This window comes from Aythya fuligula, chromosome 1 (assembly GCF_009819795.1).
Source record: "Aythya fuligula isolate bAytFul2 chromosome 1, bAytFul2.pri, whole genome shotgun sequence".
Classification (NCBI taxonomy): domain Eukaryota; kingdom Metazoa; phylum Chordata; class Aves; order Anseriformes; family Anatidae; genus Aythya; species Aythya fuligula.
Window position 1 is genome coordinate 193,478,059 of NC_045559.1, and position 25,929 is coordinate 193,503,987.

General features: G+C 35.7%; 1 protein-coding gene across 2 annotated transcripts in view; it reads right to left on the reverse strand.

Moving 5' to 3' along the window:
* The window catches only part of CNTN5 (contactin 5), a 692,218-nt gene that overhangs the window by 146,990 nt on the left and 519,299 nt on the right, over nucleotides 1-25,929 (reverse strand). For both annotated transcript variants that reach the window (XM_032205142.1, XM_032205150.1), the window contains exon 9: nucleotides 13,758-13,860. In XM_032205142.1, the coding sequence (XP_032061033.1) occupies nucleotides 13,758-13,860 (103 nt within the window). The remainder of the gene's footprint in view (nucleotides 1-13,757; nucleotides 13,861-25,929) is intronic.

Genomic DNA, 25,929 nt, shown 5'->3' on the forward strand with positions numbered 1-25,929 from the left:
AAATGGAAGAAAACGACAATGAATTTGGAGCCAGTGAGGAGAAAAATGGTGAGGTTTACAAGTCAGCTGTACATAATTCCATGACTTTGATAAAAGGTCTAATGGTTTAGATTAGGTCTGATACATGTGGCAGTGTTGTATATTAACACGGATTTACTTTCCGCCTACTCCAGACTTGTTCCTTACAGCACAGAGCAAGGTCAGAATGCCTTTGCCTGACTGTATGTCCAACTCCAAGTCATCTTCTTCACACTCTGAATATTACCATGGTAGAGCATCTCTAACATTTATAACAGTCCTGTGTCTAGTGATTCATTATTCATAATGATTCTTTAACCATGATGAATTATACTCCAGAGGCTTTTCTCTACAATTTTCTCAGTCTAAATTGATAGCTCAGACTTGATTCCTAACTGCTTGATAGCTCAAGTAAGATAAGACATGTTGCACTACTGGTGATTCCAAAGAAGTTTCCAAGTTCTTAAATTCAAGTTGTTCATAAGAACAATAATAATCTGATACAGATGTGACTTACAACAGGATGAGTTGGTTTTGCAACTCATGAGTTAAAGGGAAAAAGATATTCCATAACATTTCATCTCTTCATTTAAAAGTTAGATAACGGTATTTACTCTTAATGAAATCACAACATCAAGGATAGATAAAGACAAATTTAATGGAAAAATGTTGAATGTCTCCTGCCATGCATTCGGGGTTGGTCACATCGCAAAATTCCATGCTATATTTTATCATTATCAAATACTGTGTTATAATGTGGAATGGATGAGATATTGAGCTACTATAGTTTTTAAATAAGGACAAAAGTAAGCTCTTTTTTTTTTCCTCAGCCATCCAGTGACTTTTTTTTTTTTTTTCTAGTCTCTTTTTCTAGTATCATTCCCCACCGCTGTTGAGAAAAGAGTTTGAAGCAAGTTGAAAAGCAAAAGACATATATGATATCTGCTGTGTGAGTATGGGAGATAACACACAAAAATTCCACAAAGTTAGATTACACAAATACTTTAAAGTAGAAATTTTGCCTAAAAAGGTGACTAGTTTTTGACAGGGATTCATATGGATTCTCAGAGTCACAGTACCAGAGAAACACTGTTTTCTTACTCAGTATAAATCTACTTCATAACAGGTTTTTGTGTTATGATTCTCTTAAAACTTTGCACAGAAGAATTTCTGTAGCTTGCACATTAATATAGGATTTCTAAACTAATCTTTACTGGTATAGAAAGTATGTGTGTAAAGATCATTTCCAGAGGACTGAAACATGAGTCTTGCCTTGCCTTTCATTGCCTTGCAGAAAAAAAAAGGTCTACCACCAATCATGACACAAGGGAATATCACATGTAAATCTAGAATCTAGGGCGTGTAAGATGTCTTTGAATCTGCTGATCAGCAATGGAGTGTGAAGATTGTGAACACAGTAAAGATAGGTGATTTCTGAAAGCACTGGGTTTAAGGTTTTGTACCATGCATTTACATGCATTTATTTCTTTACGGGAAATCCTGAACAAGTAATGACAATTATAATTACAAGGAACTACTATTGATGATCACAAGATATTTTTTTTTCCTTCTGATCATCTCAATTTTGACACAGAGAGAGAGCCTGCATATGCACTTCTGGATAGTAAGTTCAAAATGCAAATGGAGGGAGGCATATTTATCTGTGTAGAGAAGTGGACAAGTAAGCATCTGCATAAATTCTCCTCCGTCTTTAAACCTAAATCAAAACTGTCTAAATTACCAAAGTTTTTAGTTACATTTACAAGTTTTCATTGACAGCCCTCAGAGAGAAAGATAGGGGACTGGTAATATTGCTTCTTCAGGATTTATGTCTTATTGATGGGGACTTGCAGTTTGCCAGGGTTGATTTTTTCCACTTTCCTTATGTCATAAGATAAAAGCAATTAACTCTAAATTTCCAGATGTAAGTATGAAGCATTTAGTCAGAGTGAGACAGAAAGAGAGCTGGGAGTGCTACCTGAGATTTACCAAAGAATGTTTATTACATTACTATGAATGATTGCAATACTTGTAACAGCATTATAAAGTCTATGCAACAGCAAATCTACTCAAAGAAGGGTAGAAATCAATCTAGCTTGAAAAAATAGGAACAAAATCCAATCCTAGTCTAGCACCTTATGACATAAATTCTTTTTCAGTATGAAGTAAAAATGAACTTTAAATTGATGAAAGTCTTAGATTTATTTGACATAAACATGTACTATCGAATGAAACAAATACTGGATCTGTTTCTATCTTATATAAACAAACTGAGCTTGAAGATGCCATATTCACATTCAGAAAGGTTCCTTCCTTTCATCACAAATTTATCTCCAGATGTAAGGACATCCCTATCTATAATACTGACAAATGATGTTCTACTGTGGATGCTAATTTCCCTCTTGGGATTGTTTTACTCTCGGAGAACTTGAAGAGTAGCTTTCACAGTTTCTAGATTTGGAATCTGATAGAATTAACAAAATCTACTTCCTAAAGTGAGAAGTGGTGTGAATAGGCATGAAGGAGCATGACTTCCTAAGTATGGGACTTAGAGACATATATTTCAGTACCAGGTTTTCTCTCTATCCTGTAGCTTGATTGGCAAATCATTTTATTTTAATACATTGTGCCACAATTTCCATGTTTTTTTAAAAAAAGACATTTTTACAGCTTGGTGACCTGCAGATGAAAAATAAGATATCATTTTAAGAATTGTTTTTGAGGGTGATGGCAAATTTCTGCTTGTGGAATTCTACATTGTGATTTGCTTAATATTTCACACTGCTTAGATTCTAGTATCTTTTGTTCCATTGGTATTTCTCCTTTTTGTAGGAAAAACACTGAATATTTGAATCCTTAGTTCCACCAAGGAATTTGATGTATAACATCTAGAATGATTTGTTCCATTAAATGCAAACCAGGGATCTTGGCATGTCATTAAATTGTGAGTACCATAATGCATTTAAAAGACGAGTCAAAATTAGCTTTCAATTCATTTGCAAATTTTATATTAAAAACTTGTTAGTATTCCTCAATCCTCCATCCTTCATTTATCAGCACAGGGCTTCATCATGCCCTTTCACACTTTGTTTTGGCCAGTAGTTCCTGTGTAGAAGATAACAATATATGCAACATTATCACAGGAGTCAGTGGAAATGATACCTGTTAAAGTGCACCAAATGTTCTGAATGTAGACTCAAGTAACCTGTAATATCAAAGTATCTCTGTGTCACTATTATTGTAGGAAGAGGCAAGGACTGTTTCATGTTCATAGAAAAATACAAGGAGGCTTAATCTTCTGAAAGACAATGTCCAAAGACAAGCAGCTCCTGTGGGTGAAAGGCTATTCCACTTTGGAGAATATTTTTGAGCTATGTCTCTGACTGCCAACACACCATAAAGATCTGATAGAATATTGCAAACCAATGGCCATCAGAATTGTCATATCGGCTCTAAAAACAGTGAAGCCTGCTCACAAGTATCACAAGTATTAGCATCATTTTACAACCAAGTTACATTCCCATGTTTTGCCTATATAAACAGATCGTCCTGGAAGTTATGTTAAAACACGTGGAAGACAGGAAGGTGATTGAAGACAGCCAGCATGGCTTCACCAAGGGCAAATAGTGCCTGACTAATATAGCGATCTTCTACAAAGGAGTAACTACATCAGTGGACAAGGTAAGAGCTACTGATATCATTCTATCTGGACATCTGTAAGGCCTTTGATACAGTCCTTCTTGCCTCTAAATTGTAGAGATATGGCTTGATGGAAAGAATTGGCTGTATGATAAAACCCAAAGGTTCTAGTCAATGGCTCCATGTCCAAGCAGAAACTAGTAATGTGTGGTGTCCCTCAAGTGTCTTTGCTGGGACCAGTACTATTTAGTATCTTAATTACTGACATAGACAGTGGGATTGACTGAACCTTCAGAAAGTTTGCAGATGACACCAGGCTGAGTGGTGTTAATAAGAGCTAATATTTTAGAGGGAAATATGAGTTATATGTTAGAGGGAAGGAATATCAGATGGACTTAGCCTTGAGGTGGGCCCATGTGAACCTTATGAAGTACAACAATGCCAACTACATGGTCCTGCATGTAGATTGGGGGCAATTCCCAATATCAGTAGAGTCTCAGTGTTTAATGGATTAAGAACAGCCCTGCAGAGGATGACTTGGGGATACTGGTGGATTAAAAGTCACATATGAGTTGGAAATGTGTGCTTTCAGCAGAGAAAACTGATCATACACTAAGCTACCTAAAAAGGCAGATGACCTGAAAGTCAAGATGAGAATTCTACCCCTCTACTCTGCTCTTGTGGAACCCCACCTGTTCTACTGTATCTAGTTCTGGGTCTGTCAATACAAGTCATGGATCTGTTAGAGTGCATCCAGAGGAGGAACTCAAAAAATTATCGAAGGACTGGAACACCTCTCTTGTGAAGAAAGGCTGAAAGAGTTGGGATTGTTCAGCCTGAAGAGTTGTCTGGGGAGATCTTATTTTGCCTAAAGAGGGCTCTAAAGAAGGATGGAGACTTTACAAAGGCCTTTAGTGGTAGGTGTGGTGGTTTTACCGTGCTGGGCAGCTAAACACCACAACCGCTCTCTCACTCTCCCTCCTTAGATGAGGAGGGGGAGAAGTAAAGCAAAGAACAACTCACAGGTTGAGATAAGGATAATTTATTTAAAGGGAAATTATAATAATAATAATTAAAGAAAGATTATTATGAACTAAACCATTTAACTAAGAAAAAAAAAGGAAAGGGGAAAAGTGAGGGAGAAAGGAATAAAAAGGGAGGAAAACAAACAAATAAAACAAATGAAAGCTATGTGGAAGTGCAGAGGAAAGAAATTACTCTCTACTTCCCATAAATGAGCGATGCTTGACCATGTCCTTGAAGCAGGGTCTCAACGCAAATGGCTGGTGTTCAGGAGGACTGACGTTTCCACAATGAGAGCCCACCCCTCCCCTCTTCTTCCTGTTTCCACCTTTTATTTCTGAGTGTGACATCATATGGTATGGAATATCTCTTTGGTTGGTTTAGGTCAGCTGCCCTGGTGATGACAGCTTCTCAGTTTTTGCCCACCAGGGTTTTTAACCCACGAGGGTTAGAAGGAGTCCCAATGCTGTGCCACTGCTGCTCAACAGTAGACACAACACTGGTGTGATAACAGTGCTGTTCCAGCTACAAGTGCAGAGCACAGCACTGCGTGGGCTGCTGCAGGGAAAGTTAACATTCCAGCCAGACCCAGTAGAGTAGGACAAGGGGCAGTGGTTTTCAGCTGAAGGAGGATAAATTTAGACTGGATATAAGAAACATTTTTGAAGATGAGGATAGTGATAAGCTTGAACAGGTTGCTCAGAGAAGTTGTGGATGTCCTGTTGCAGGAAGTGTTTAAGGACAGGTTGGATTGGGCTTTGAGCAACCTCATCTATTGAAAGATGTCCCTACCTATGGCAGGGGTGGGTGGAGAAGATGATCTTTAAAGGTTTTTTCCAACCCAAACCATTTCATGACTCTATGATTCTATGAATATTCAGCTGCTGTTTTTCACCTTGACCTTTCACTTATATCAATGACCCTGGGATGCAGCCTAGTACAGTTAGCAGAGATTAAAATCAAGTTTGTTTTAAACTGTGATTAGTGCATTAGGTTTGTAATTCCTTAGCATAATACAAGGGCTGGAATGGAAGGTATCATAGTAAGGAGATTTATGTCAGCAAATTGGTCATACTAATAGAAATTCTCACAAGACCTTTTGTTATACTGTATTGGTGTGAAGAGGTCAGGCTACAGGCTGCTCTCTTCTGCTTCTCTTGACATTTTAAAGCAGGATATGCTTCCTGCTGGGTATGAACCTGCAAAGAACACTGAGAACATTGTTATCTACAGATAACACATGAATACCAGTTCTGCAACCTTCTGGATGAATACAAACAAGGTCATATTGAATTTGTCAAGATCAAACAACAGAAGGATGCAAGTCAGGGAGAGAGATAGGAAAGGCCTGGAACACAGTTTTAACTGGTGGACTGAAAGGAAAAGGAATATTTTACAAATATGAATAGCAGAGAGGGTTAAATTTTGTTCTTTGTAATTAAGAAACAGCATGGGGCAATACTACAAGATTCTGTTCACCTATGTTGGAAGACCAGATGAACATGTTAGCCAGAGGTTAGCCAGAGAGCTGTTCAGCCTGGAGCTGTGACTCGCTACTGTCAGATTATTTTCTGTTCTAATTTTATATTCCTGAAAGAAATTGTATATATATCTAAATTTCAAAGGAAAAAAAAAAAAAAAAGATAAGAAATGAGAGGAACCAAACACTATAAAACCTTTGACCAAAGATGTACTTCTTGAGTGCCTTTCTTCTTTTCTGAAATTTCTCTAATCCTCATAACGCTTTTTGCTAATCAGATCTCACAGAACCATCCTTTTAATATGTGGACTTGCTGTGGTGTAATTGCCTGAAGTAACTAGGAAAATAAAACTAGCATTCACATTTTAAAGAAAATGTACAGCACTGAAGAGGCTTTCAGGGTAGGGCATAGCTGCATTACCTGAGTGTTCCCTGGGCTTCCAACCTTAGATGCTATCACACTGGTGTGATACTGGTGGGAAACTTGGTGTGCTAGCCCTAAGGAACAGTACGGAGCATAGAGTGGAGTGGAGACACCACAGTTAGGCTCTGTAACCAGGTGGGGACTCTATTGTTCTTGTGCACACCGAGACCAATAAGCTGCACTTTTTGCCACCCTGAGCCAAGGACCTATTGTGTTTTGACAAATGCTGTACCCTAGTGTACTTTTTGCTCATTATAATATCATTATAATACCAAAACACACCTCCATCCAAAAAGCTACATGCCTCCAAGGTGCAACCACTCCTCACTGAGCATGTGCTCTGAATTTCTCGGAGTCTATTACTTTAAATGGGGACGGGAGAACTTTTCAGGAATCATAACTAAGATATGCTTGACTAGAGTCACTCAAGCTCCACCTAAAAGATAGAAAATAATATAAATTGGCCTAAGAGAGAGGGGATGTCAGGGAAGATACCACTGTCAGGGGAGATACAACATCCTTAGGACCTCCTGACTCCTGGGATCAGTCGACAGGCTGAGCTCTCTTCCCCCTCCATTGGGACGCCTTTGGGTGGGATCTGAACACTTGCTTATAGATCTCTCTAGAGTCTTTGATCCTTTTAATGCGTTTATTTCTAGGCTGCACACCTGTAACACCTGTAACACCTGTGTATTTCATGCATGCTAGCTTGCTTTTGCAGACAGTCACTATTGCTGGCAATCTAAAAGAACCTGGTTATCTGTTGCTGTAATAAACCATACTTGATTGCATTGTGATAGCTCTCATTAAGTGCAACTAGGGTAAGGGTGGTTATCCGTGACAGTGATATGGGTGGATATCCGTGACAGAGTTGGATTCAGTGTTCTGAATCCAACCAGACCCCAGACGGTTAACACGTTATTGCTGAATGTCCGACCTGATCCCAGATCTGACTGGTTCAGTACCCTGAATCCTACCCGGCCCATAACGGTTAATCAGCTACACCCCTTAACGTGACATTTGCAAAGTCTATATTTTTACACCTACAAAAAGATATGCAATAGTTAGCCTTCCTTATAGCCATTATTCTATGTCATTTTCTTATTCAGTGACTCGAGCAGAAATAACTTCTGCAGATACTTCATGCACGTTTCACGGTTCCAGTCAAATACCTTCCAGCAGATCATACAGATTTTATATCATCACTCTGATCTTTGCTTAGATATTACATTCACCTATTCAAATACATTTTGCATTTATGTCTGCATATTGTAAAATCTTCAGTAAGCTTTCTGTACATACTGTATAATGAAAATACTAATAATGACATAAAATAAATAACACAATTTTAAGTAAAGCATGAATAACTATTAGAAAAATCAGTTAAAAAGTCAAATCGAGATGATAAAATTCTACATTCTATGGATTTAAAACTGTGGGATATTTACAAACCAGAATTTATTCCAAAAGTTAATTATTTCAGGAAGAACACTTTACAACATTTCCTGGATTCACAAAATTTAATTCAGTTTTGTAACTTAAATATACGTAATTTTACCTCTTTTTTGTTTTATTTCTTTAAAAAAAAATAATTAAAATGGACTATCAGCTGAGTTCTTGCAGACCATATTACAGATGAATGTTTATGACTGAGCTATAAAGCTCTTCAAAATAGAGTTTATAACAGAATTTACAATTATTAAAACAACATTGTCTATAACAGCATGAACAATGCTTCTATCATAACAACCTAATCATAATAAACGTAACAAAAAGAAGTCAATATCTTTACTTTATTCTTATCTTTAAGATTATTTTTCAGTAAGGACATGGTCTATACATTAGTAAAGTCAACTAAGATAACATTTATAAAGAATATTGACATACTGTGTAGATGTTACTATTGTACAGAAATAGCACAAGCATGAAACACTCAAAAATACAGAAAAACAAGTGTATGGGATGTAAGAAAAAATGATTGCAAGAATGGTTCTCTATTGATTATTGATTATTGATTCAATTAAAATCTCTGTCTGCTGGTCTATGTGGTTAAAAAAAAAGGCCATAGTGGAAAAAGGATAGATAAAACTCTTTTTTCTTTCTTTTGTTACAAACAATCCTTTTGTCTGTCTGTGTGGCCCAGGAATCCTATCTGAAATGGAAAGACTGAAAATTTTGAAAACCTGTAAGTACAGGTATAGCCTATGTCCTCTATTTTTTTCTTATAGGAAATAAAATATGATTACTCATTCAAAATTGGATTTTGGCAATATCATAATACAAAACGTATTTTATTTCCTGGCTGAAGCCAGAAAACCAATGACGTACAGATTCGTATGGAGAACAAAACAGAATGCTTGTATGTTATGTTGCATGGCCAAATCGCAATGAGGAAAAGGTTAAGGAGTGAGGTATATGTAAAGTGAATACATGGTACACAATTTGACATTAGAGTATCAGTGTGAAAAAGTATGTTTAGATGTAAAGTTTAGAAATTCAGTTTATTTGAAACTGAAAACAGAATACAAAATAAAAAGGAAAAGAGCAATATATGTGACACTTTTTTTTTTTTTTTTTTTTTCCTTGAGCTACTTTCCTTTGAGGGCAAGACTTTTTGATTGCTGAACAGGGGCATAATATTCATACTATCTTGGACAAGGAGTCCTATGTCATTGTCTGAGCTGTGAAAACCTCTTAATTCTTAATTATTATTATTATTATTATTTTTAATAAACACTTTAAAAAACACACCATCAACATGTCATGTAGTGAGCACAGATTTTAAAGTCCTTTTACCTTTCAGCATTATGATTTTCACATCTTTCTAATGGGGAAAAAAATGATGTCATCGGAATTCTTCCTTTTGAAAGAAGAGGAAATGAGAAATGAAAGAATTAACTGGTTCCCTCTGGATGTTCTTGGAGGCAAATTTTGTAATACTTAAGAAAAAGTGCAAATGCAGTCACTTCTGTCACTGCAGTGACAGAAGCCAGAGAAATTGTGTTTCTGGAGCAGGAATACTCTGATCTGTGCTACACTGTTGATGGGGAAAATCATGTTTTCTTTACCACAACCTACACAGAGAATGAGGCCATGATTTGTCTTTCTGATTTACATAATAAACTTAAGTTAACAGTGGAATGATGGATTTGCTAGAGAACCGAATTTGTCCAGAATCTGTATCTGGACTACAGATGAGCATCTCATTAACAATAAGCTCATCATATATTTGCTTGTCTTTTTAAATAACAAGATATAATCAGTGAAAATTGATAGCAACATACCATTGGTTATGAAAAAAAAGTTATGAAAAAAAAAAAAAGGATTTGTTTTGAATTCTTCCATTCAGTAAGATTTAAAGTAGATCTTTTCTATTACTATTATTATTTTTTAATTTAATCTAACGATACTTAATCTAAATCTTGATCAGGATTTAGCAATTATGTAAATTAAGAATATATGTTATGTCCTTACAAAAAGTTCAAAAAATAGATGTCAATACTTTGTCATTGCAAGAGGGTTTTTTATTTTATTTTTATTAAAAAAATAATCTGCCTTGTTGGGAAAGAAATGAAAATTCAGGTGTTCCTAATTAAAATAACGTAACTGAATCTGTGTGCTACAGATACATATGAAATGTAGACATAATCAATACACAAGTTTTCTGTGGAGATGAGTAATTCTATATATAAAAATGACCTTTCAACAAAAGTGGGACAGCATAAAAACCCAGCACAAAACACTAAATATCACTAGACTGCAAAATACACACTCAGATATATGTAACAATAAAATTTATTTTGGACTTTTCTGTATGTTATGTCTTTTCTTATACTTCAACAGTAAATCATGGATAAATGCTGTGATTTCTTAGTCAATGAGTGATTCTCATTATAAGCAGTATTACCTAATATAAATAACATGATTTTGAGATATTTCACTTCTGTATTACTTTGAATTCTTTAGAAATAACAAATATATTTATAAGTGGTATTTGTAACATAATATTTTTACTTGTAGCATATTGCTTGGGTTAGACTAAAATCCTTTTCAGAAAATTTCTGTCTGTTAAGAAATTAAGTAAGTTTGGAGACAAAAGCTGAGCAGCTCCAGTTTATTTAATTTCTACAGCCATGGTGACTGGCAGTTCTAAATAAACACTATTAATAAATCATTAATCTGTAACTAAAGACTAGGCTTTCTCTGGAATATCTCTGAAACGTCTGGTTCAAGAAATCTTTCTGGAATGGCTATCACTGTGACAATTACATAGGTAGCAGAGAGCAGTGCTTGAGAACAGATAAATTAAAGCATGAGAAAAGCAGCATATTGATTCTGAGACTGCAATAACCATCATTTTAATTACAATCAGAATTCAAAACTCCGAATTTCAGAAAGCTAAATAAAAACCAAATTAGCTGCTAATTCAATTTGGCAATGAATACCCCTGGCAGGAGAACCAGAAAATATCTGTACAAGCTATTGGGAATAAGAGATGGAGAAGAAAGTGAAAGCAATAAAAATGAGGAAGGAATCTGATGCATTTCCACTTTCCACCTCAGCCTCCAGGTTTCAAATGAGGCCTGAAATGTCATTCATGTAATTATGACCATATCAGGTTGAAAGCAATTTCAATTCAGCTGGCTTGATTAATGGCTGCAAAAAGAAGATAAGGAGTATTTATGGTAAAAGTAGTGGCTTGTAATAGCAGCAAAGGTCAACTTATTGGATAACCTAAAATTCTCTGATGGATCAGGTGTTTTTTTTTGTTTTGTTTTGTTTTGTTTTTGTTTTTGTTTTCTTGATAAAGGTTAGCTCCAAATACGAACCTAGCTAATTGAAGCTTTTCCTGTCAACTGTCACCTTTATTTTGTGGCAGTTTGAATAGTGTGAACTCTCTTTTTGAGAGAGTTTACTAAATCTTGAGGTGCTGTTGATGGAAAATATTAATAGCTGCTTTTCTTGTCTGTCAGCAGTCATTGTGAAGGACAACAGTTGGCTTACCTCCTCTTTGCTGGAAAGTGACAGTTGAGTAGGAATCTGCCCGCAACTATAGTTCCAACAAGAGGGGGAAAAAAACGTCTGTTACTGTTCCAGCCATAGCCAGGATTCTGAAAGGGCCTTGTTGTCACTACTGACCTGGCAGAAAACTAGTTAGCATTGCTGACAGGAGAGAGTCTGGGGCCACCTGTCTCTACAGAGCAGCTGTTTTCCTCACTTATTTTAGCATCTCAGCTAATCTCTCCTTCTATTGGTTTCAAATACCTCTTTGCTTCTCTTAAAACATAAGACCCTATACAAGTTCTCCCCTTGTATTTGCTTTCTCAACTACAGCTAATATTTATGTAGAGTATGAATTTGCAAAAAAAAAGACAACACTTTCTCTGCCTGATGGCAACCTGCATGTAGGCTATGGTCTCCTACATTTTGTTTTGTATAGCTCAGTTGAGCCTGTCTCTCCTTATGGTCAGTGGGTCTAAATAGATATAATAATAATAATAATAATCTTTTTTTTAGAGAATTCTCTGTAATTGTTTATGAATACTCTCTGTATCATAAATCATTGAGATTACCTGGATATTGGTCACATAATTTTGGATTGTCAGTAGAAACAGGCAAGAAGGGAAGCAAGTTAAAGACAAATCTTATCCAGGTAGTAAACAGGAACTGTTAAGGGAAAAACCTGAACCAAAAAGGAAAAAAAAAAAAAAAGTATAAAATAATAATAATAAAAATAATAATAATAATAATAATAATAATAATAATAATAATAATAAAGAAAAAAAAAATAATAAAAAAAAAAGAAAGAACAATGACTATAAATACATTTTTTTTTTTCTTCTCCACTCTCAAGTCATGAAGACAGGCTGGTCTGGAAAATCAGACTTTCTGAGCAAGGTGCAGTGGTGATCCCCAGGAATATGATGTATTGCTTTTCTTCTGAAGCTTTCTTCCTACTTAGGTAAATAAGAAAGAAGACTTGGAGGATACAGTACCCCTGCCATGGGGCAGTATCCCATGCCGTAGAATAACTGAGTTGTGAAATTTCACTACTAATTTTACAAAGCCAAAAGTTCCCACTGTTTCTAAATCCAAGCCAGCCTGTGAGGACCTGTACGTGCCCTAATAAGCTAAGAACTGGAAAACCAAACAGGATAAATGATACTGAGCAGTATGACTAGGGGGATAGATGAACAAAAGGAACACCATTATAAAAAGAAATATAAAGGAATTCAATACAGTGAGATTTCTTTCAACATACACACATCACTGATTTTTATGGTATATATGTTTTTAAAAAATATATTTTTTTTGTATTTGTTTATATATCTGTAATGAAATGTCAACGATGGAACACCTTTTTTAAGCTACATACATATAAAGAGGCAAAAATGAACTTTTTGAATCAACAGAATTACTATTTATTTCTGACCGTACACTACCTTTGCCACACTTACTCTTTACAATGATAATAATACCTACTGCCACAACAAAATCAAGTTATCAGTTCCATTTTATATTCTGTGATCTGAATAGTATACAGAGATCATTTCACTCCTTAGTTAATTTGTATGAAACAGCAAAGAAGTATTTATAAAACCATTCTGTCCCTAAACTCATTCATCAATAAATATATAAAAAAAAACCACTTGACATGAATATGAAACACCTGCTCTCTAGTAGTGCTATTAGGTCAGGTGGAAATTAGAGAAATGCCAGTTTCACAGAGTGTGTTAGAAAGGTTAGACCTTTGTGCTCTTATGTTCATAATATTTCTACAAAAATAATGCAGTTGGAAAAAAAAAAAAAAAGCAAAAAAAGCTACTTATCCTATTTATTCTCCAATTAATTTTGGCGGATGATAATGGAATTTATTTATTTAAAATTATCACAGTTAATAAATAGGTGAACGTGATAAAATTTTCACTGACTAACTTTTTTTATTTGTGAGAACACTGCTTTTCATTTTGATGGAGTCTTTTAACTTAACTGAATTACTGTCCACGTAAATGGTTGGGCAGGGAATTCTTAAGTGGCTACTTAGTCAATTGGTTACTTTGAGTATGCGGTAAGTACTGTGTGAAAATGAAATCCAGCAAAATAATGAAGCCACAAATTAGGCATGTCACATCTTAGACAATGATGTCTAATTATAAAAGAATCTGGACTTACTTGCCAAGTGCAAAACACTCCATCTTAACGGTAGTTCCTTTTGCTGCTGTAACTGTGTAAGGAAAATGAACTTCAATTTTTGGTTCATATTCCCCCATCACACCTGGAAAATAAGGAACATTTAAAATATGAAATATCACCACTCTTCCATACATGAGATTATCACAGAACATTGCTTTTTAAACCTGCCCAGCAATAAAGCTAGTAATTGATGGAGATAGCCTTAGTTCATCTGATTTGCTCTACTCAGATCCAGTACATATTTTAAAATGCTCTTCATGGCTACCAGCAGCACTACAGCAAGTTTAAGAAAAAAAAATATTTCTCAAGCACAGGTCCATATTTACATTTTGAAAGATTTAAGAAGGATGAAATTTTTCCTAGACCAAATATTTATTTATCAGTGCAGTGACAATTATAATAAGAAATACACATATGTTCTGTTCAACTGAGGACCTTCCAAGATCAGCAAGAAAAACTCAACATTTGTGTGCACAGATGCAAATACAGATATGTAGAAACACAAAAAGTTCAGTTATTTAGTTATTTAATTTTCAACAGTCCTTTTAATATGGAAAATGATTAATTTAATCAAGACAACATGCTTGGTACACAATAAGAAAAACATTCATGGATGTGGAAAATATAAACAATGCCATCAACAGCGTTATGAAGAATTTGCTGTGGAGTGATTGACAGTTTGGAGAACTGCAAGAGTTTAGAAAATTAGAAATGAGTGGGGGAAGGAGGCAGGTTATGTAAGGTGAGATGAGAAGGTTTTTATTTGATGTCTTAGAGAGTAAATATCATGGGAGGAAAAGAATATATGATGCCAACAACTCTGTTCTGTTAGACACGTCGGGCTATTGGGGTAAGCAATACTCAGCAGCTACATTAAAGAAAGCATGTATTATTCAGATGATGAAAAATGAATAGGATCTGAGCTGTGGATACACTGGCAGCAAGACAAATCTAGTCTAAATCTAAAAAAATCAATCAAGATTCTCCAAATAATTCCAGAGTCAGTGACTAAGACTTAAAGAGAAAAAGAAAGGGGAAGAGATATCTTATGCAAGAGAAAATAAAGAAATAAGTAGGAACATGGAAGTAAGGGAATATAAGATTTACAGCTGAGAGAACACCAGCATGCAGAGACAGAAAGAAAATCAACCTATAAATTGCGGGAATAAAAATCATATATATAAAAGGCTGAACGGTAAACAGCTTTGCCTTTTTTCATAGAAAAAATAAATTGTTTATTTCGGGATGAGAATGTATACACATCTAAACATACATGTCTTTAGGGGCTAAAGTTTAGTGAGAAAATCTAAATGTGTCAAATCAAAAGAATGTTATTCTGTAAATAATGTGTCTGTATGTAGCAGTATATTTCTTTTAAAAAAATCATAACTATGCAAGTAATATATATATTAACAATTGTAACATGTGCGACCTATTTTTCCTCAAATCGTGACCAAATCAATGTTTTGACATTGTTTCATGAACTCCTTGAGAAATACTGACTGAAATACCGACCCTTGAATGAAAAGGCACATTCTGAAACAGTTCTATCATTTAAGCTTAAAAGGTTTTGCTTTTTTCTTTTGCAGGAAAAAAAAATAAAAATAAAAAAATTAATCTTTGTGTCCTGGATATTCAAATAGTTAGGACATCACCCAAATTTAGTCAATTAACATTTTCCCTAGCCTAAATTGAAATCATTCCTAGTCTAATCTGTCATAAAAGAATGTCCCCAGTGGCTCATACTATGTTGATAAATTTCATAATTTAATTATGCTCCTTGTGACTTCTTTTACTGTTTCCTGACTTTGTGAGTACACTTATGAACACCAGTTTCTGATTCATCTCATTTGAGTCATTTATGAATTTATAAGATATTTGTCATATTCCCTGTTAGTTGTGTCTTTTACAGACTGAAAAATTCAGTCTTGAATTTTATTTTAAAAATATTATTTTTTAATAAAAAGATTATTAATCCTTCCTCACACAGAATCTTTAGTAAACTTGAAATCATTCCTAGCGACCATGTTATGACATTTCAAATTACCTGCTACTTTGAGATGGGAGGTGAAAACAACATGCCGATATGGAAGCTGTGGATCTTTATATCACAGATTTTTCTTTTTTTGTTTGTTGTGTTAAAACAAGTCCATAGGAGGGCCATGAAGATGATCAGGGAGCTGGAGCACCTCTCCCATAAAGACAGGCTAAGGGAATTGGGGATGTTCATCCTGGAGAAGAGAAGGCTCCAGGGAGAGGTGGTCCCTTACAGTGGACTTCTAGTATCTAAAAGGGGCCTACAAGAAAGCAGGAGAGGGACTCTGTCAGGGATTGTAGAGATAAGACAAAAACTAATGGTTTTAAACTAAAAGAAGGTAGATTTAGATTAGACAAAAGTTCTTTATTGTGAGGGTGGTGAGGCCTTGTCACATATTCCCAAGTGAAGCTGTGGATGCCCCATCCCTTGGAAGTGTTCAAGGCCATGTTGAATGGGGCTTTGAGCAACCTGGTCTAGTAGGAGGTGTCCCTGCCCATGGCTTAGGGTTAGAATTAGGTGACTTTTAAGGTCTTTTCCAACCCAAACCATTAGCTGATTCTCCTATTCACCGATACATATTGTCCCTGACTCTTCAGGAACGTATTATAGAAATTGAGGTTGTATACTAATCTCCCTCTTTAAAAGCCATGTTCGTGGTATATGGATATATGGTAAGATTACCGTATGGTTATGTGATACACAGGATCATACCTACTGGTATTATTTAACATCTTTGTTGGTGACATGAACAGTTGGATTGTGTGCACCCTCAGCAAATTTGCCGATGACACCAAGCTGAGCAGCATGGTCACATGCTGGAGGGAAGAGGTACCTGGATAGGTTTGAGAGGTGAGCTCATGACAACTTCATGAGGTTCAACAAGGCCAACCGCAAGGTTCTGCACCTGGGTCAGTGGAATCCTGAGCACAAACACAGTCTAGGTGATGACTGAGAGAAGACCTGAGGAGAAGGACATGGGGGAGGAGAAAGACTATTGGAAGATGAGAAACTCAGCACGAGCTGACAACGTACAATTGCAACACAAAAAGCCAAACGTATCCTGGGCTGCTTCAAAAGAAGCATGGCTAGCATGTCAAGGAGCATCTCCATTCTAATGAGATTCCACATTGAGTACTGCTTTGAGTTGCAGGGCCCTCAATATAAGAAAGACACTGATCTGTTTGAGTGGGTCCAGAGGGGGGCACAAACATGATCAGAGGGCAGGAGAACCTCTGCTATGAAGAAAGGCTGAGAAACTTGGGTTCATTTAGCCTAAGAAACAAGAAGACTCTGGGGAAACAACAACCTTCCATTACTTAAAGGAAGCCTACAGGAAAGGTGTGGAGAGACACTTTGCCAGGGGGTGTAATCATTGGTCAAGAGGAAACAGTTTTAAACTAAGAGGGTAAGTTTAGATTGGGTATAAGGAAGGAATTCTTCACTCAGAGGGTGGTGTCACTGGAACAGGTTGCCCAGGGAAGCAATGGATGCCCCATCCCTAGAAATGTTAAGGGCCAGATTGGCTGGGGCTTTGAGCAACCTGGTCTAGTAGGAGGTGTTCCTGTCTATGGCAGGGGGGTTGGAAGTAGATAATCTTTAAACTCTCTTCCAACTCAAACCATTTTATGATTCTATGATTCTACTAATTGCATTTTTAATGTATTTTCTGTCAAGACATTTCCTATAAAATTCAGGCTTACTTACTCCTTGGATACTTCTAAAGTCCTATTTAAAAAAATGCATTTTATTTCATTGAATCATAATGTTTCTACCTGCCCATCCTCTAAATGTGAAGCCAAGCAAAGGAAAATGGTGATTCCTGGTTCCTTTAAAACTACCGTATGTGTTTAGTCATGGTGATTTATTATTATTTGTAATGTCTATATTTCATGTAAAATTTCTTCTGTTGAAACTTCAGTTATGGAAACCTCAAGGTCTTTTGTAAACACTGTTGAAAATAATTCATTTAGCATGAATAATATAGCCTTATACTCTTTTAAAGGAGTTTCCTCAGTTCCCTTTAAGCCTCTGCCACTCTGCCAACTGTTAACTGTACAGACTCACTCAGATGTTTTATGCTTTGATTATTTTTTTTTAAACTGTGCTTTAATGTAAGACTATTCTTTAAAACAATTTTGTTAAATTATCATTTGGAATTAAATATTTGCCTTTTTTATCCTTGAAAAATTCATCTTAAAATAGAATTAAATTATTCATGCCCTTAAAATAATACAATGCTTATGAACACATCTAAAGGACAGTATTATGTTTCAGTTCTTATGTTTTTAATGTAACTCCCTTTAGTAGGTACAATCTATACAACTATTGAATGCTCTTTGCAAATCATGTCATCATTTCATATTCCTAATGAAATGATCTGCTAATATTTTGTACCACATACTGTTCTTCTGGGTTATTGTTACATTAGCAAGCAATATGCCTGCAGCAACTGGCAAAAGAATGCAGAAAAACTACTAAGTGATTGCATGGTGTCCCCATGTTATCAATGCTCCTTGTGAAAATTAGGAAACAAAAGTTTATTATTGCAAAGGGATATTTTTCATCTTATGATCAAAGTTTCATCTTATTTCAAAGAACTTATGATCTTTGAGACCAAGGAGGCCATTACATTTGCATAGACTTTAAGGGAATAATCAAGGCCTTACCTTCCCATGTTACATTATAATTACTTTGCTATGACTGGTGTACCTCCAGGCTCTTGAACTTTCCCAATTTCTGTTTTGGTCACTATCAGTCAGTAATAGCAAAATAACCCTCATGTGCTTTTTCTCAAGATTTTTGTTCATTTGCATCAGGTGTTAAAAAGAACCCGAACTTTCAAGAAATATTGAGGTCTTGAGCTATGTACATTAGAATCAATCTCTCAGACGTACACATGACTCTCTTTCATTGTTTGGTTAAGGCCATAAAAAATTCCGTTTGAAATTTTTTTATTTCCAGTTATCAAGCATGAAATAAATAAAACTGATCAGCAGAATAAAAACATAATATATGATTTTCAAAATCCTAACAAATCACAGAGATCACATGGTCTGAGCACAACAGAGGAACAGGGAGCTGTTCTCATGTTCCCATGTCTGCCTTCCCATGAAAACACCTCCTTTGTGACAATCTTCCATTTCTTGCCTTCCCAGAAGTGACCTCAGTGATTCATTCTTCCTTAGATTGGATAGTTTACAAGCAAATCTTATCCCTGGTCTTCATTTGGAGACAAGTCATCTTCCCTGGCATTTTCCAGTCTCCAGGTTTCTGCCTTGTCAGTGTGCATGGGAATGAGAGCACTCTATATTGCTGTCCAGCCAGGGTCTTTCCTGGCCAGATGAGTTTGGACTGGAACACTAATGATCTTTCTATTATATCTATATTATCTATTATATCTACAATTACTGAAAAGACACCAATTTAAAGAACTGAACATATTCCTGTACTAAGCACAGCTTGATCTTGCTAAAATGAATGGTGTGTTAAGTCACACAGTCAGAAATGGAGCTTAATATTTATAGAAGAGATGACTTTCCTATACCCTCTTTCAGATATGTTTTACAATGATGCAATGATCACAGAGCAATTGTTATATATTCTCCAACTAACATAAGGAAAACTAATATAATGAAAAATCTAAAAACAAACAAACAACAACAACAACAAAACATAAATCGAGTTGAATTTAATTTAATAATGCTCTGCCTCTTCTTTTTGTCTGCCAGTCCATGACTTAGAAGCTTAAATAAAGAGTGTAGAAAAATTGTGAGTCTAAACTGTATCTACACAAGTACACTTTTCGTCTTCATGGGGAAAAAATCAAACTGCTGAGAAATCATCACATCACCTTACCTCAGATGTGTAGAGGCTAATGCTTCTATTCCATTAATCTTCCAGGTACTAACTACACTCTTGAAACTCCCAGAACATACGCTTCTATAATGGCTCCTTAAATGCTTTCAGCTAAAATGATTTGGGCTTGTTTCAAACTCCTTAAGTAATAGCTCTTTAACTTACTTCAGAAACTTATTTTGAATGGAGCAGGTTACAGGGGACACTTGAATAAACGACTAATAAACTTTTAAGGTGGTAGAAAGAAAAGAATATAAGAATATAATGTCGAGTGCTAGGGAGAAAATGAAATCCAAAGAACTCCTATACTCAGGAGAAAGATTAGGGACAGATTTATACTTACTTACTTACATTATTTTGCTAGCAAAAAATACAAACTCCAGAATTCAGTGATTAAGAGTATTTACCTGAGAGGTTTGGATGAGATACCTGATCTTAGTCAAATGATGTAGGAATGTTAATCTGTGTCCCTTACAGCTGAAATAGCACTTTAATCACAAAACTATTGCTATTCTTAGTTGTTTGGGTGTTCCTGGCAATTTCTGGTAAACTTCCCGAGGAATCTCTAAGAATTTTCTAATAATTTCACAGGTCAAAAAATGTGTTTCTTAACACATGGTAATTCTGATCTATTGGGTGAATCTTGATTCAAAACCAAGATTTTGATTAAGAAACTGCTGCAGCAATGCTCAGGTATGATTTCTTGTCCTATCAATAATCTCCTATTAATAATATGATGCATTGTAGTATTTTTTTTGACAAAGGAATATTTAGCAAATTCCCTGAAGATCTGTACTTTTAAATGTCTCCATATATTTATCTGGGAAAGAAAGCTTTGAATACGGTCATTTACACTGACAATAAAATCACAGTATAAACTGAATTAATTCAAATATAATGATGATACCCATCCATTACATCCTGACTGCAGTGGAATTTTTCAGTGCATTGTGAAGAATTTATTGACTCACCTACCATTGATCTTATTCTAAATACTGCACCTGCAGTAAACCTCTAAAAATTTACTGTGGGAATGATTGTTTTATGATAATTATCCACAACATTCTTTCCATTAGAGATTTTTCTTGATCTCTTTTGAAAAGTCCTAAAATTTTTTATGTGAAATTCTGTTCTGCAATGCACTAAACGCTAATGTACCTACGTTTCTGTACATTTCTCCAAGAGAAAGTCCCATCAGATATCACAGGACAGAAAGAAGCCTTTATTAGAATCTGTCCAAATAACAAAGGAAGTTCAATAACTCAGCATCTGGGATTTAGTAATTCAGTCTACATTTGGGAGCTAAGATGTTCATATATATCTAATTATGGGGTTATACATGTATACATAGAAGAAGATCAAATTTAATAAAAAAAAAAAAAAAAAGTTTAAGTAAAGCTTAAACAAAACTTTACTATTCCCACTTTAAAGTCTTTACAGTCCATTTCAATTCTCCAGCAGCTACCCTCTGAACTCTGTCTAGAAAGCCCTTTATAGAAATAAGATTTCTGATTGTTCAACCTGGAGAAGAGGAGGATTAGAGGCAACCTTATCACACTCTACAGGTACCTTAAAGGAGGCTGTAGCAAGGTGGGGGTTGGTCTGTTCTCCCACATGCCTGGTGACAGGATGAGGGGGAATGGGGTAAAGTTGTGCCGGGGAGGTTGAGGTTGGATATTAGGAAGAACTTCTTTACCAGAAGGGTTGTCAGGCATGGAATGGACTGTCCAGGGAAGCGGTTGAGTCGCCATCACTGGAGGTCTTTAAAAGATGTTTAGATGAAGACCTTAGTGATATGGTTTAGTGGGGGACTTGTTAGTATTAGGTCAGAGGCTGGACTAAGTGATCTTGGAGGTCTCTTCCAAGCTAGATGATTCTGTGATTCTGTGATCATGAAACACATAAAAAAACTAGTTATTTTACTCTTGTGTCATACATATATCAGAGATTTCTGTCTCTCTTAAAGAGAGAATACAACTGAGAACAGTTTATTTTCAATACAAATGGATGTGTTATGACTAAGAGAAAGGACACTGGAGCCAGTGAGAAGCAAGGACACTAAGGACACAAAATCAATAAGGTAAACACAGAAAAAGCACTGAGGAGGATATTGATACTTTCCAGTTCCAAACAAAATGTCAAAGTTTCTAATTTACAGTTTAGCCGTGGGAGATTTCTGTTTATGTGTGTTTGAAATATCAAGCACTAACAATGACTAACAAAGATCTTTTAACAAAGTCTTTTCTTTCTTCTCCTCTGTATATGAAAGTCTTTATTAAGTCAGAACTTAGACTTCAACCCATCAACTTTCTTATGTATATGTAAGATAGCATCTAAGTTGTCCTGCTAAACCCAGCACAGTTGGAGCTGGATGAAATCAAATTTTGTCTTCTGGACATTCAGAGATGAGGGAGGGCATCTTGTATATAACATTCCCATACAAAGATTTGTGCATATGTAGATGTATGAAAACTTGAAAACCTGAACATTTACATTGAACATGTGCAAGAATGTTTCTTAGCAGCCACACACACCAAGAAAAAAAAGGACTCCAATCCACCAGACAATGTGTTTTCTTGCATGAGTCCTAAGAATGGAAGTCAACAGGAAGCCAAAAGTATCACTGCTATTTTTCTGTTCCATTTCATTTTTATCAGGGAGGAGATTGGGAGACTGTGCTGAACTTGGCATAAGAAATATGTTGCAGATTTTTTTTTTTTAATTTATGTATTTTTTTCCCAGACATCTGTGGCCAATATTTATTTTTCCTTCTTTCCAATTGCCTGCTATTCACAGAATCACAGAATCGCAGAATCATCTAGGTTGAAAGAGACCTCCAAGATCACCTAGTCCAACCTCTGACCTAACACTAACAAGTCCTCCACCAAACCATATCGCTAAGCTACATCTAAATGTCTTTTAAAGACCTCCAGGGATAGTGACTCAACCATTCATCCAGGTCAGTCTCACAAAAGCTATTCAGAAACATTTGCAACTATTAAGATTATATTTATCATCAATTTGCACAAATTTTAATTTAGTCACTGTTAATTAAAATATTGTCCATACACTTCAGAAAGACATCTTAATAAAAACAGTTCCGTGTAACATAATCACAGAATCAAAGAAATGTAGGGGTTGGAAGGGACCTCGAAAGATCATCGGGTCCAACAACCCTGCCAAAACAGGTTCCTCAGAGCAGGCTGCCCAGGTAGGCGTCCAGACAGGCTTTGAATATCTCCAGAGAAGGAGACTCCACAACCTCCCTAGGCAGCCTGTTCCAATGCTCAGTCACCCTCACCTTGAAGAAGTTCTTTCGCAGTGCAGAACTTCCTGTGCTATAACTTGCAGCCATTGCCCCTTGTCCTATCCCCACAAACCACTGAGAAGAGGTTGGCTACATCCTTCTGTCCCCCACCCCTCAGATATTTATATACACTAAGGAGATCCCCTCTCAGTCTTCTCTTCTCCAGGCTGAACAGACCCAGGTCTTTCAGCCTTTCTTCATAGGGAAGATGCTCCAGGTCCCATATCATCTTTGTGGCCCTCCGCTGGACTCTTTCCAGGAGATCCCTGTCTTTCTTGTACCGGGGAGCCCAGAACTGGACACAGTACTGCAGGTGAGGCCTGACCAGGGCAGAGTAGTGGGAGAGGATCACCTCCCTTGACCTGCTGGCCACTCTCCTTTTAATGCACGCCAGGATCCCATTAGCCCTCTTGGCCACAAGGGTACAGTGCTAGTTCATGGTCAACCTGTCGTCCACCAGGACCCCCAGGTCCTTCTCCTCAGAGCTCCTCTTCAGCAGGTTGTCCCCCAGCCTTTACTGATACTTCGGGTAATTCCTAATCCTGAGTTGAATTGAGAGGAACATTTATTTCTCCAGTTCATTTATTTTATGTTTTTGACTTTACTATGCATTTGGATCAGTTAACTCTTTCATTTATTTAATAGTTTCATAAGTCATCAGGAGGAGAAGCAAAACAAAACTACATGACTACAGAAAGCATGCAAGATGGTACAAGTCTAGAATCTTAAATTATGTTAGCTAATTAAAAACAACAGCTTCTTTTCCAGTAGACAAAGTTGCTACAAAGTAGTGGGAAAACTTAGCAATTAAAACTCCTTGAATGAAGTTACCATAACAGAGCTCAAAGAAAACTAAACACAAAGCAAACTTTTTCACAATCTAAGAGTTTTTGTTCTGTATTGAACACTGGGACCTAATCTTTTCCCCTGTTGCTCCTGAGATGTTACCCAGTTTCAGCACATTTATATTGTCAAAAGAGCATCCCAGCATATTTTCTCTCTGATTTTTATTTATTTATTTATTTTTTAGACCAAATCTTTTGCAAAGAGCATCTTTGAATTTCTGCATTTCTTTGATAATGCGATTGAGCCATGCTACAATCAATATAAAACTCTCTGAAAAGAGTTATAAAACTTCCCCCCTACTTACAGATTTTCACTTACAGTTTTAGGTGGAAGGACCACTGGTTGGCTGTAACTAATGTGAACTCTGCATTGAAAGACATAATTCCCTTATGCTACTATTTGTATGTCCTTGTTTTCTTTTTGTATTAAAGAAAAGGTTTTTTTGTTTGTTTGTTTTTTAATGCTATGACTTCCTTCCTATTTTTTTTGACAGCCTTGTAGCAGGATCTAGATACAAGAACCAGAGTGAAACAGATAAGAATATGGTTCTTCAAAATGTTTGTTTCCCATGAAGTATATATAAATATATTTTTCATTAGAGAAAAACAGAGATTGAGTGAAGTCTTTTATTTTCAGTTACACAATGACTCACCGTAAAAATAACTCACTACAATTTTAGGGGAGAAACAGGAGTAGTGAACAGATTATTTTACCAACCTTACCCTGGAAAGGGGGAGTATAAAATTCCCATATTATACTTTGATGTGTCTGTCAGTCTTATCATTGTCTCTGTATCCCTGGAGTTCAAATGGGCTTTTACCAGAGAATTTGGATCTGCTTGAAAAACAAACAAAGTGGGATCCTTTCAAGTTCAAGTTCAGTCCTGTAGTATTATGAGGAGTTCCCAAAATTCTCTCACAGTCTTGCACTTCTTTTAGAGATTTTCCCATTCAAATATAAACTATATTCCAAGAATATTCTTAGAATATTCCAAGTTGGTGGTAAAGACTCAGGAGGATCACTGACTTAAAATGGAACCCTCCTAAAATTCAATCAGTTCTCTTTAATGTTTTTAAAACTGATTTGGATGCAGGACTCAAATGCTAACTCAGTATGTTTGCAGATAATACTAATAACATATTCAAATAACATATTCTAGAGTTCAACCTGAATAAGCACACTCAGAACCCATTCCATCACAGAAAAGCAGAGATGAGTATCCTTAATACCTAGATATCCATACTATCAAGACTAATAACTACATGATGAAAATCAATAGAATTAGGACTGACATGATTCAGTTCATGTAGTTCAGTTCATGTAGTTCAGTTCATTCAGTATAATGACATGGAAAAAATTGTGAAGGCTAATCTCTGCATTCAATTATATCACAATATGTCTGGTCAGGTACACCAACCTCAGCTGAGCTAAACTAAACTAACTTGCTGTAATGGAACACAGTAGAAAGTGTCCTCTGATGTTTGAGACTGTACAGGTTTTCTTTCTTTCTGGAAATTCCACTCTGGCAAAAACACTAGGCAATATACACGGAGATAAAATGAAGAACTACTTAATTCTCTCCTGTACAGTAATAATGTTAAAGTTAACATCTTTTCAAGATAAATTAAAAAAAAAAAAAAAAAAAAAAAAAAAAGAATTAAAAAGTGTGAATTTCAAATATGTGCTTTATGCTATCAAATGTTATGTTTTATACCACCTAGGTTTCTATTTCTTAAATTTGAGGAAGTTTTCTGTTATTTTTATTAATCAAAATACTTTACTACTCTCAGTCAGCACTCATGCCTACAAGGATCCATGTTAGCACCCTGTTTATTATTTGTTAAGTGTTATTAAATAATTCCTCAAAGTTTCTAATGCATTATAAAAGCAGTTAGTGAAACGATTTTTTTTTTTCCTGGTAAAAGTTTTTTATCTCCTCAGATAGTTTTAGAGTGTTTTTATAACCCAGCTTGAAGTGAAATTGCATTGTATGAAATGACTGATTGTCAAGGACATCTGAACAAATAAGGTATTCATTTTATTCAGAATCCATTGAAGGATTTCTTGATGTTTTTATTTAATTTGCTTCATATCAAGGAGCTAAC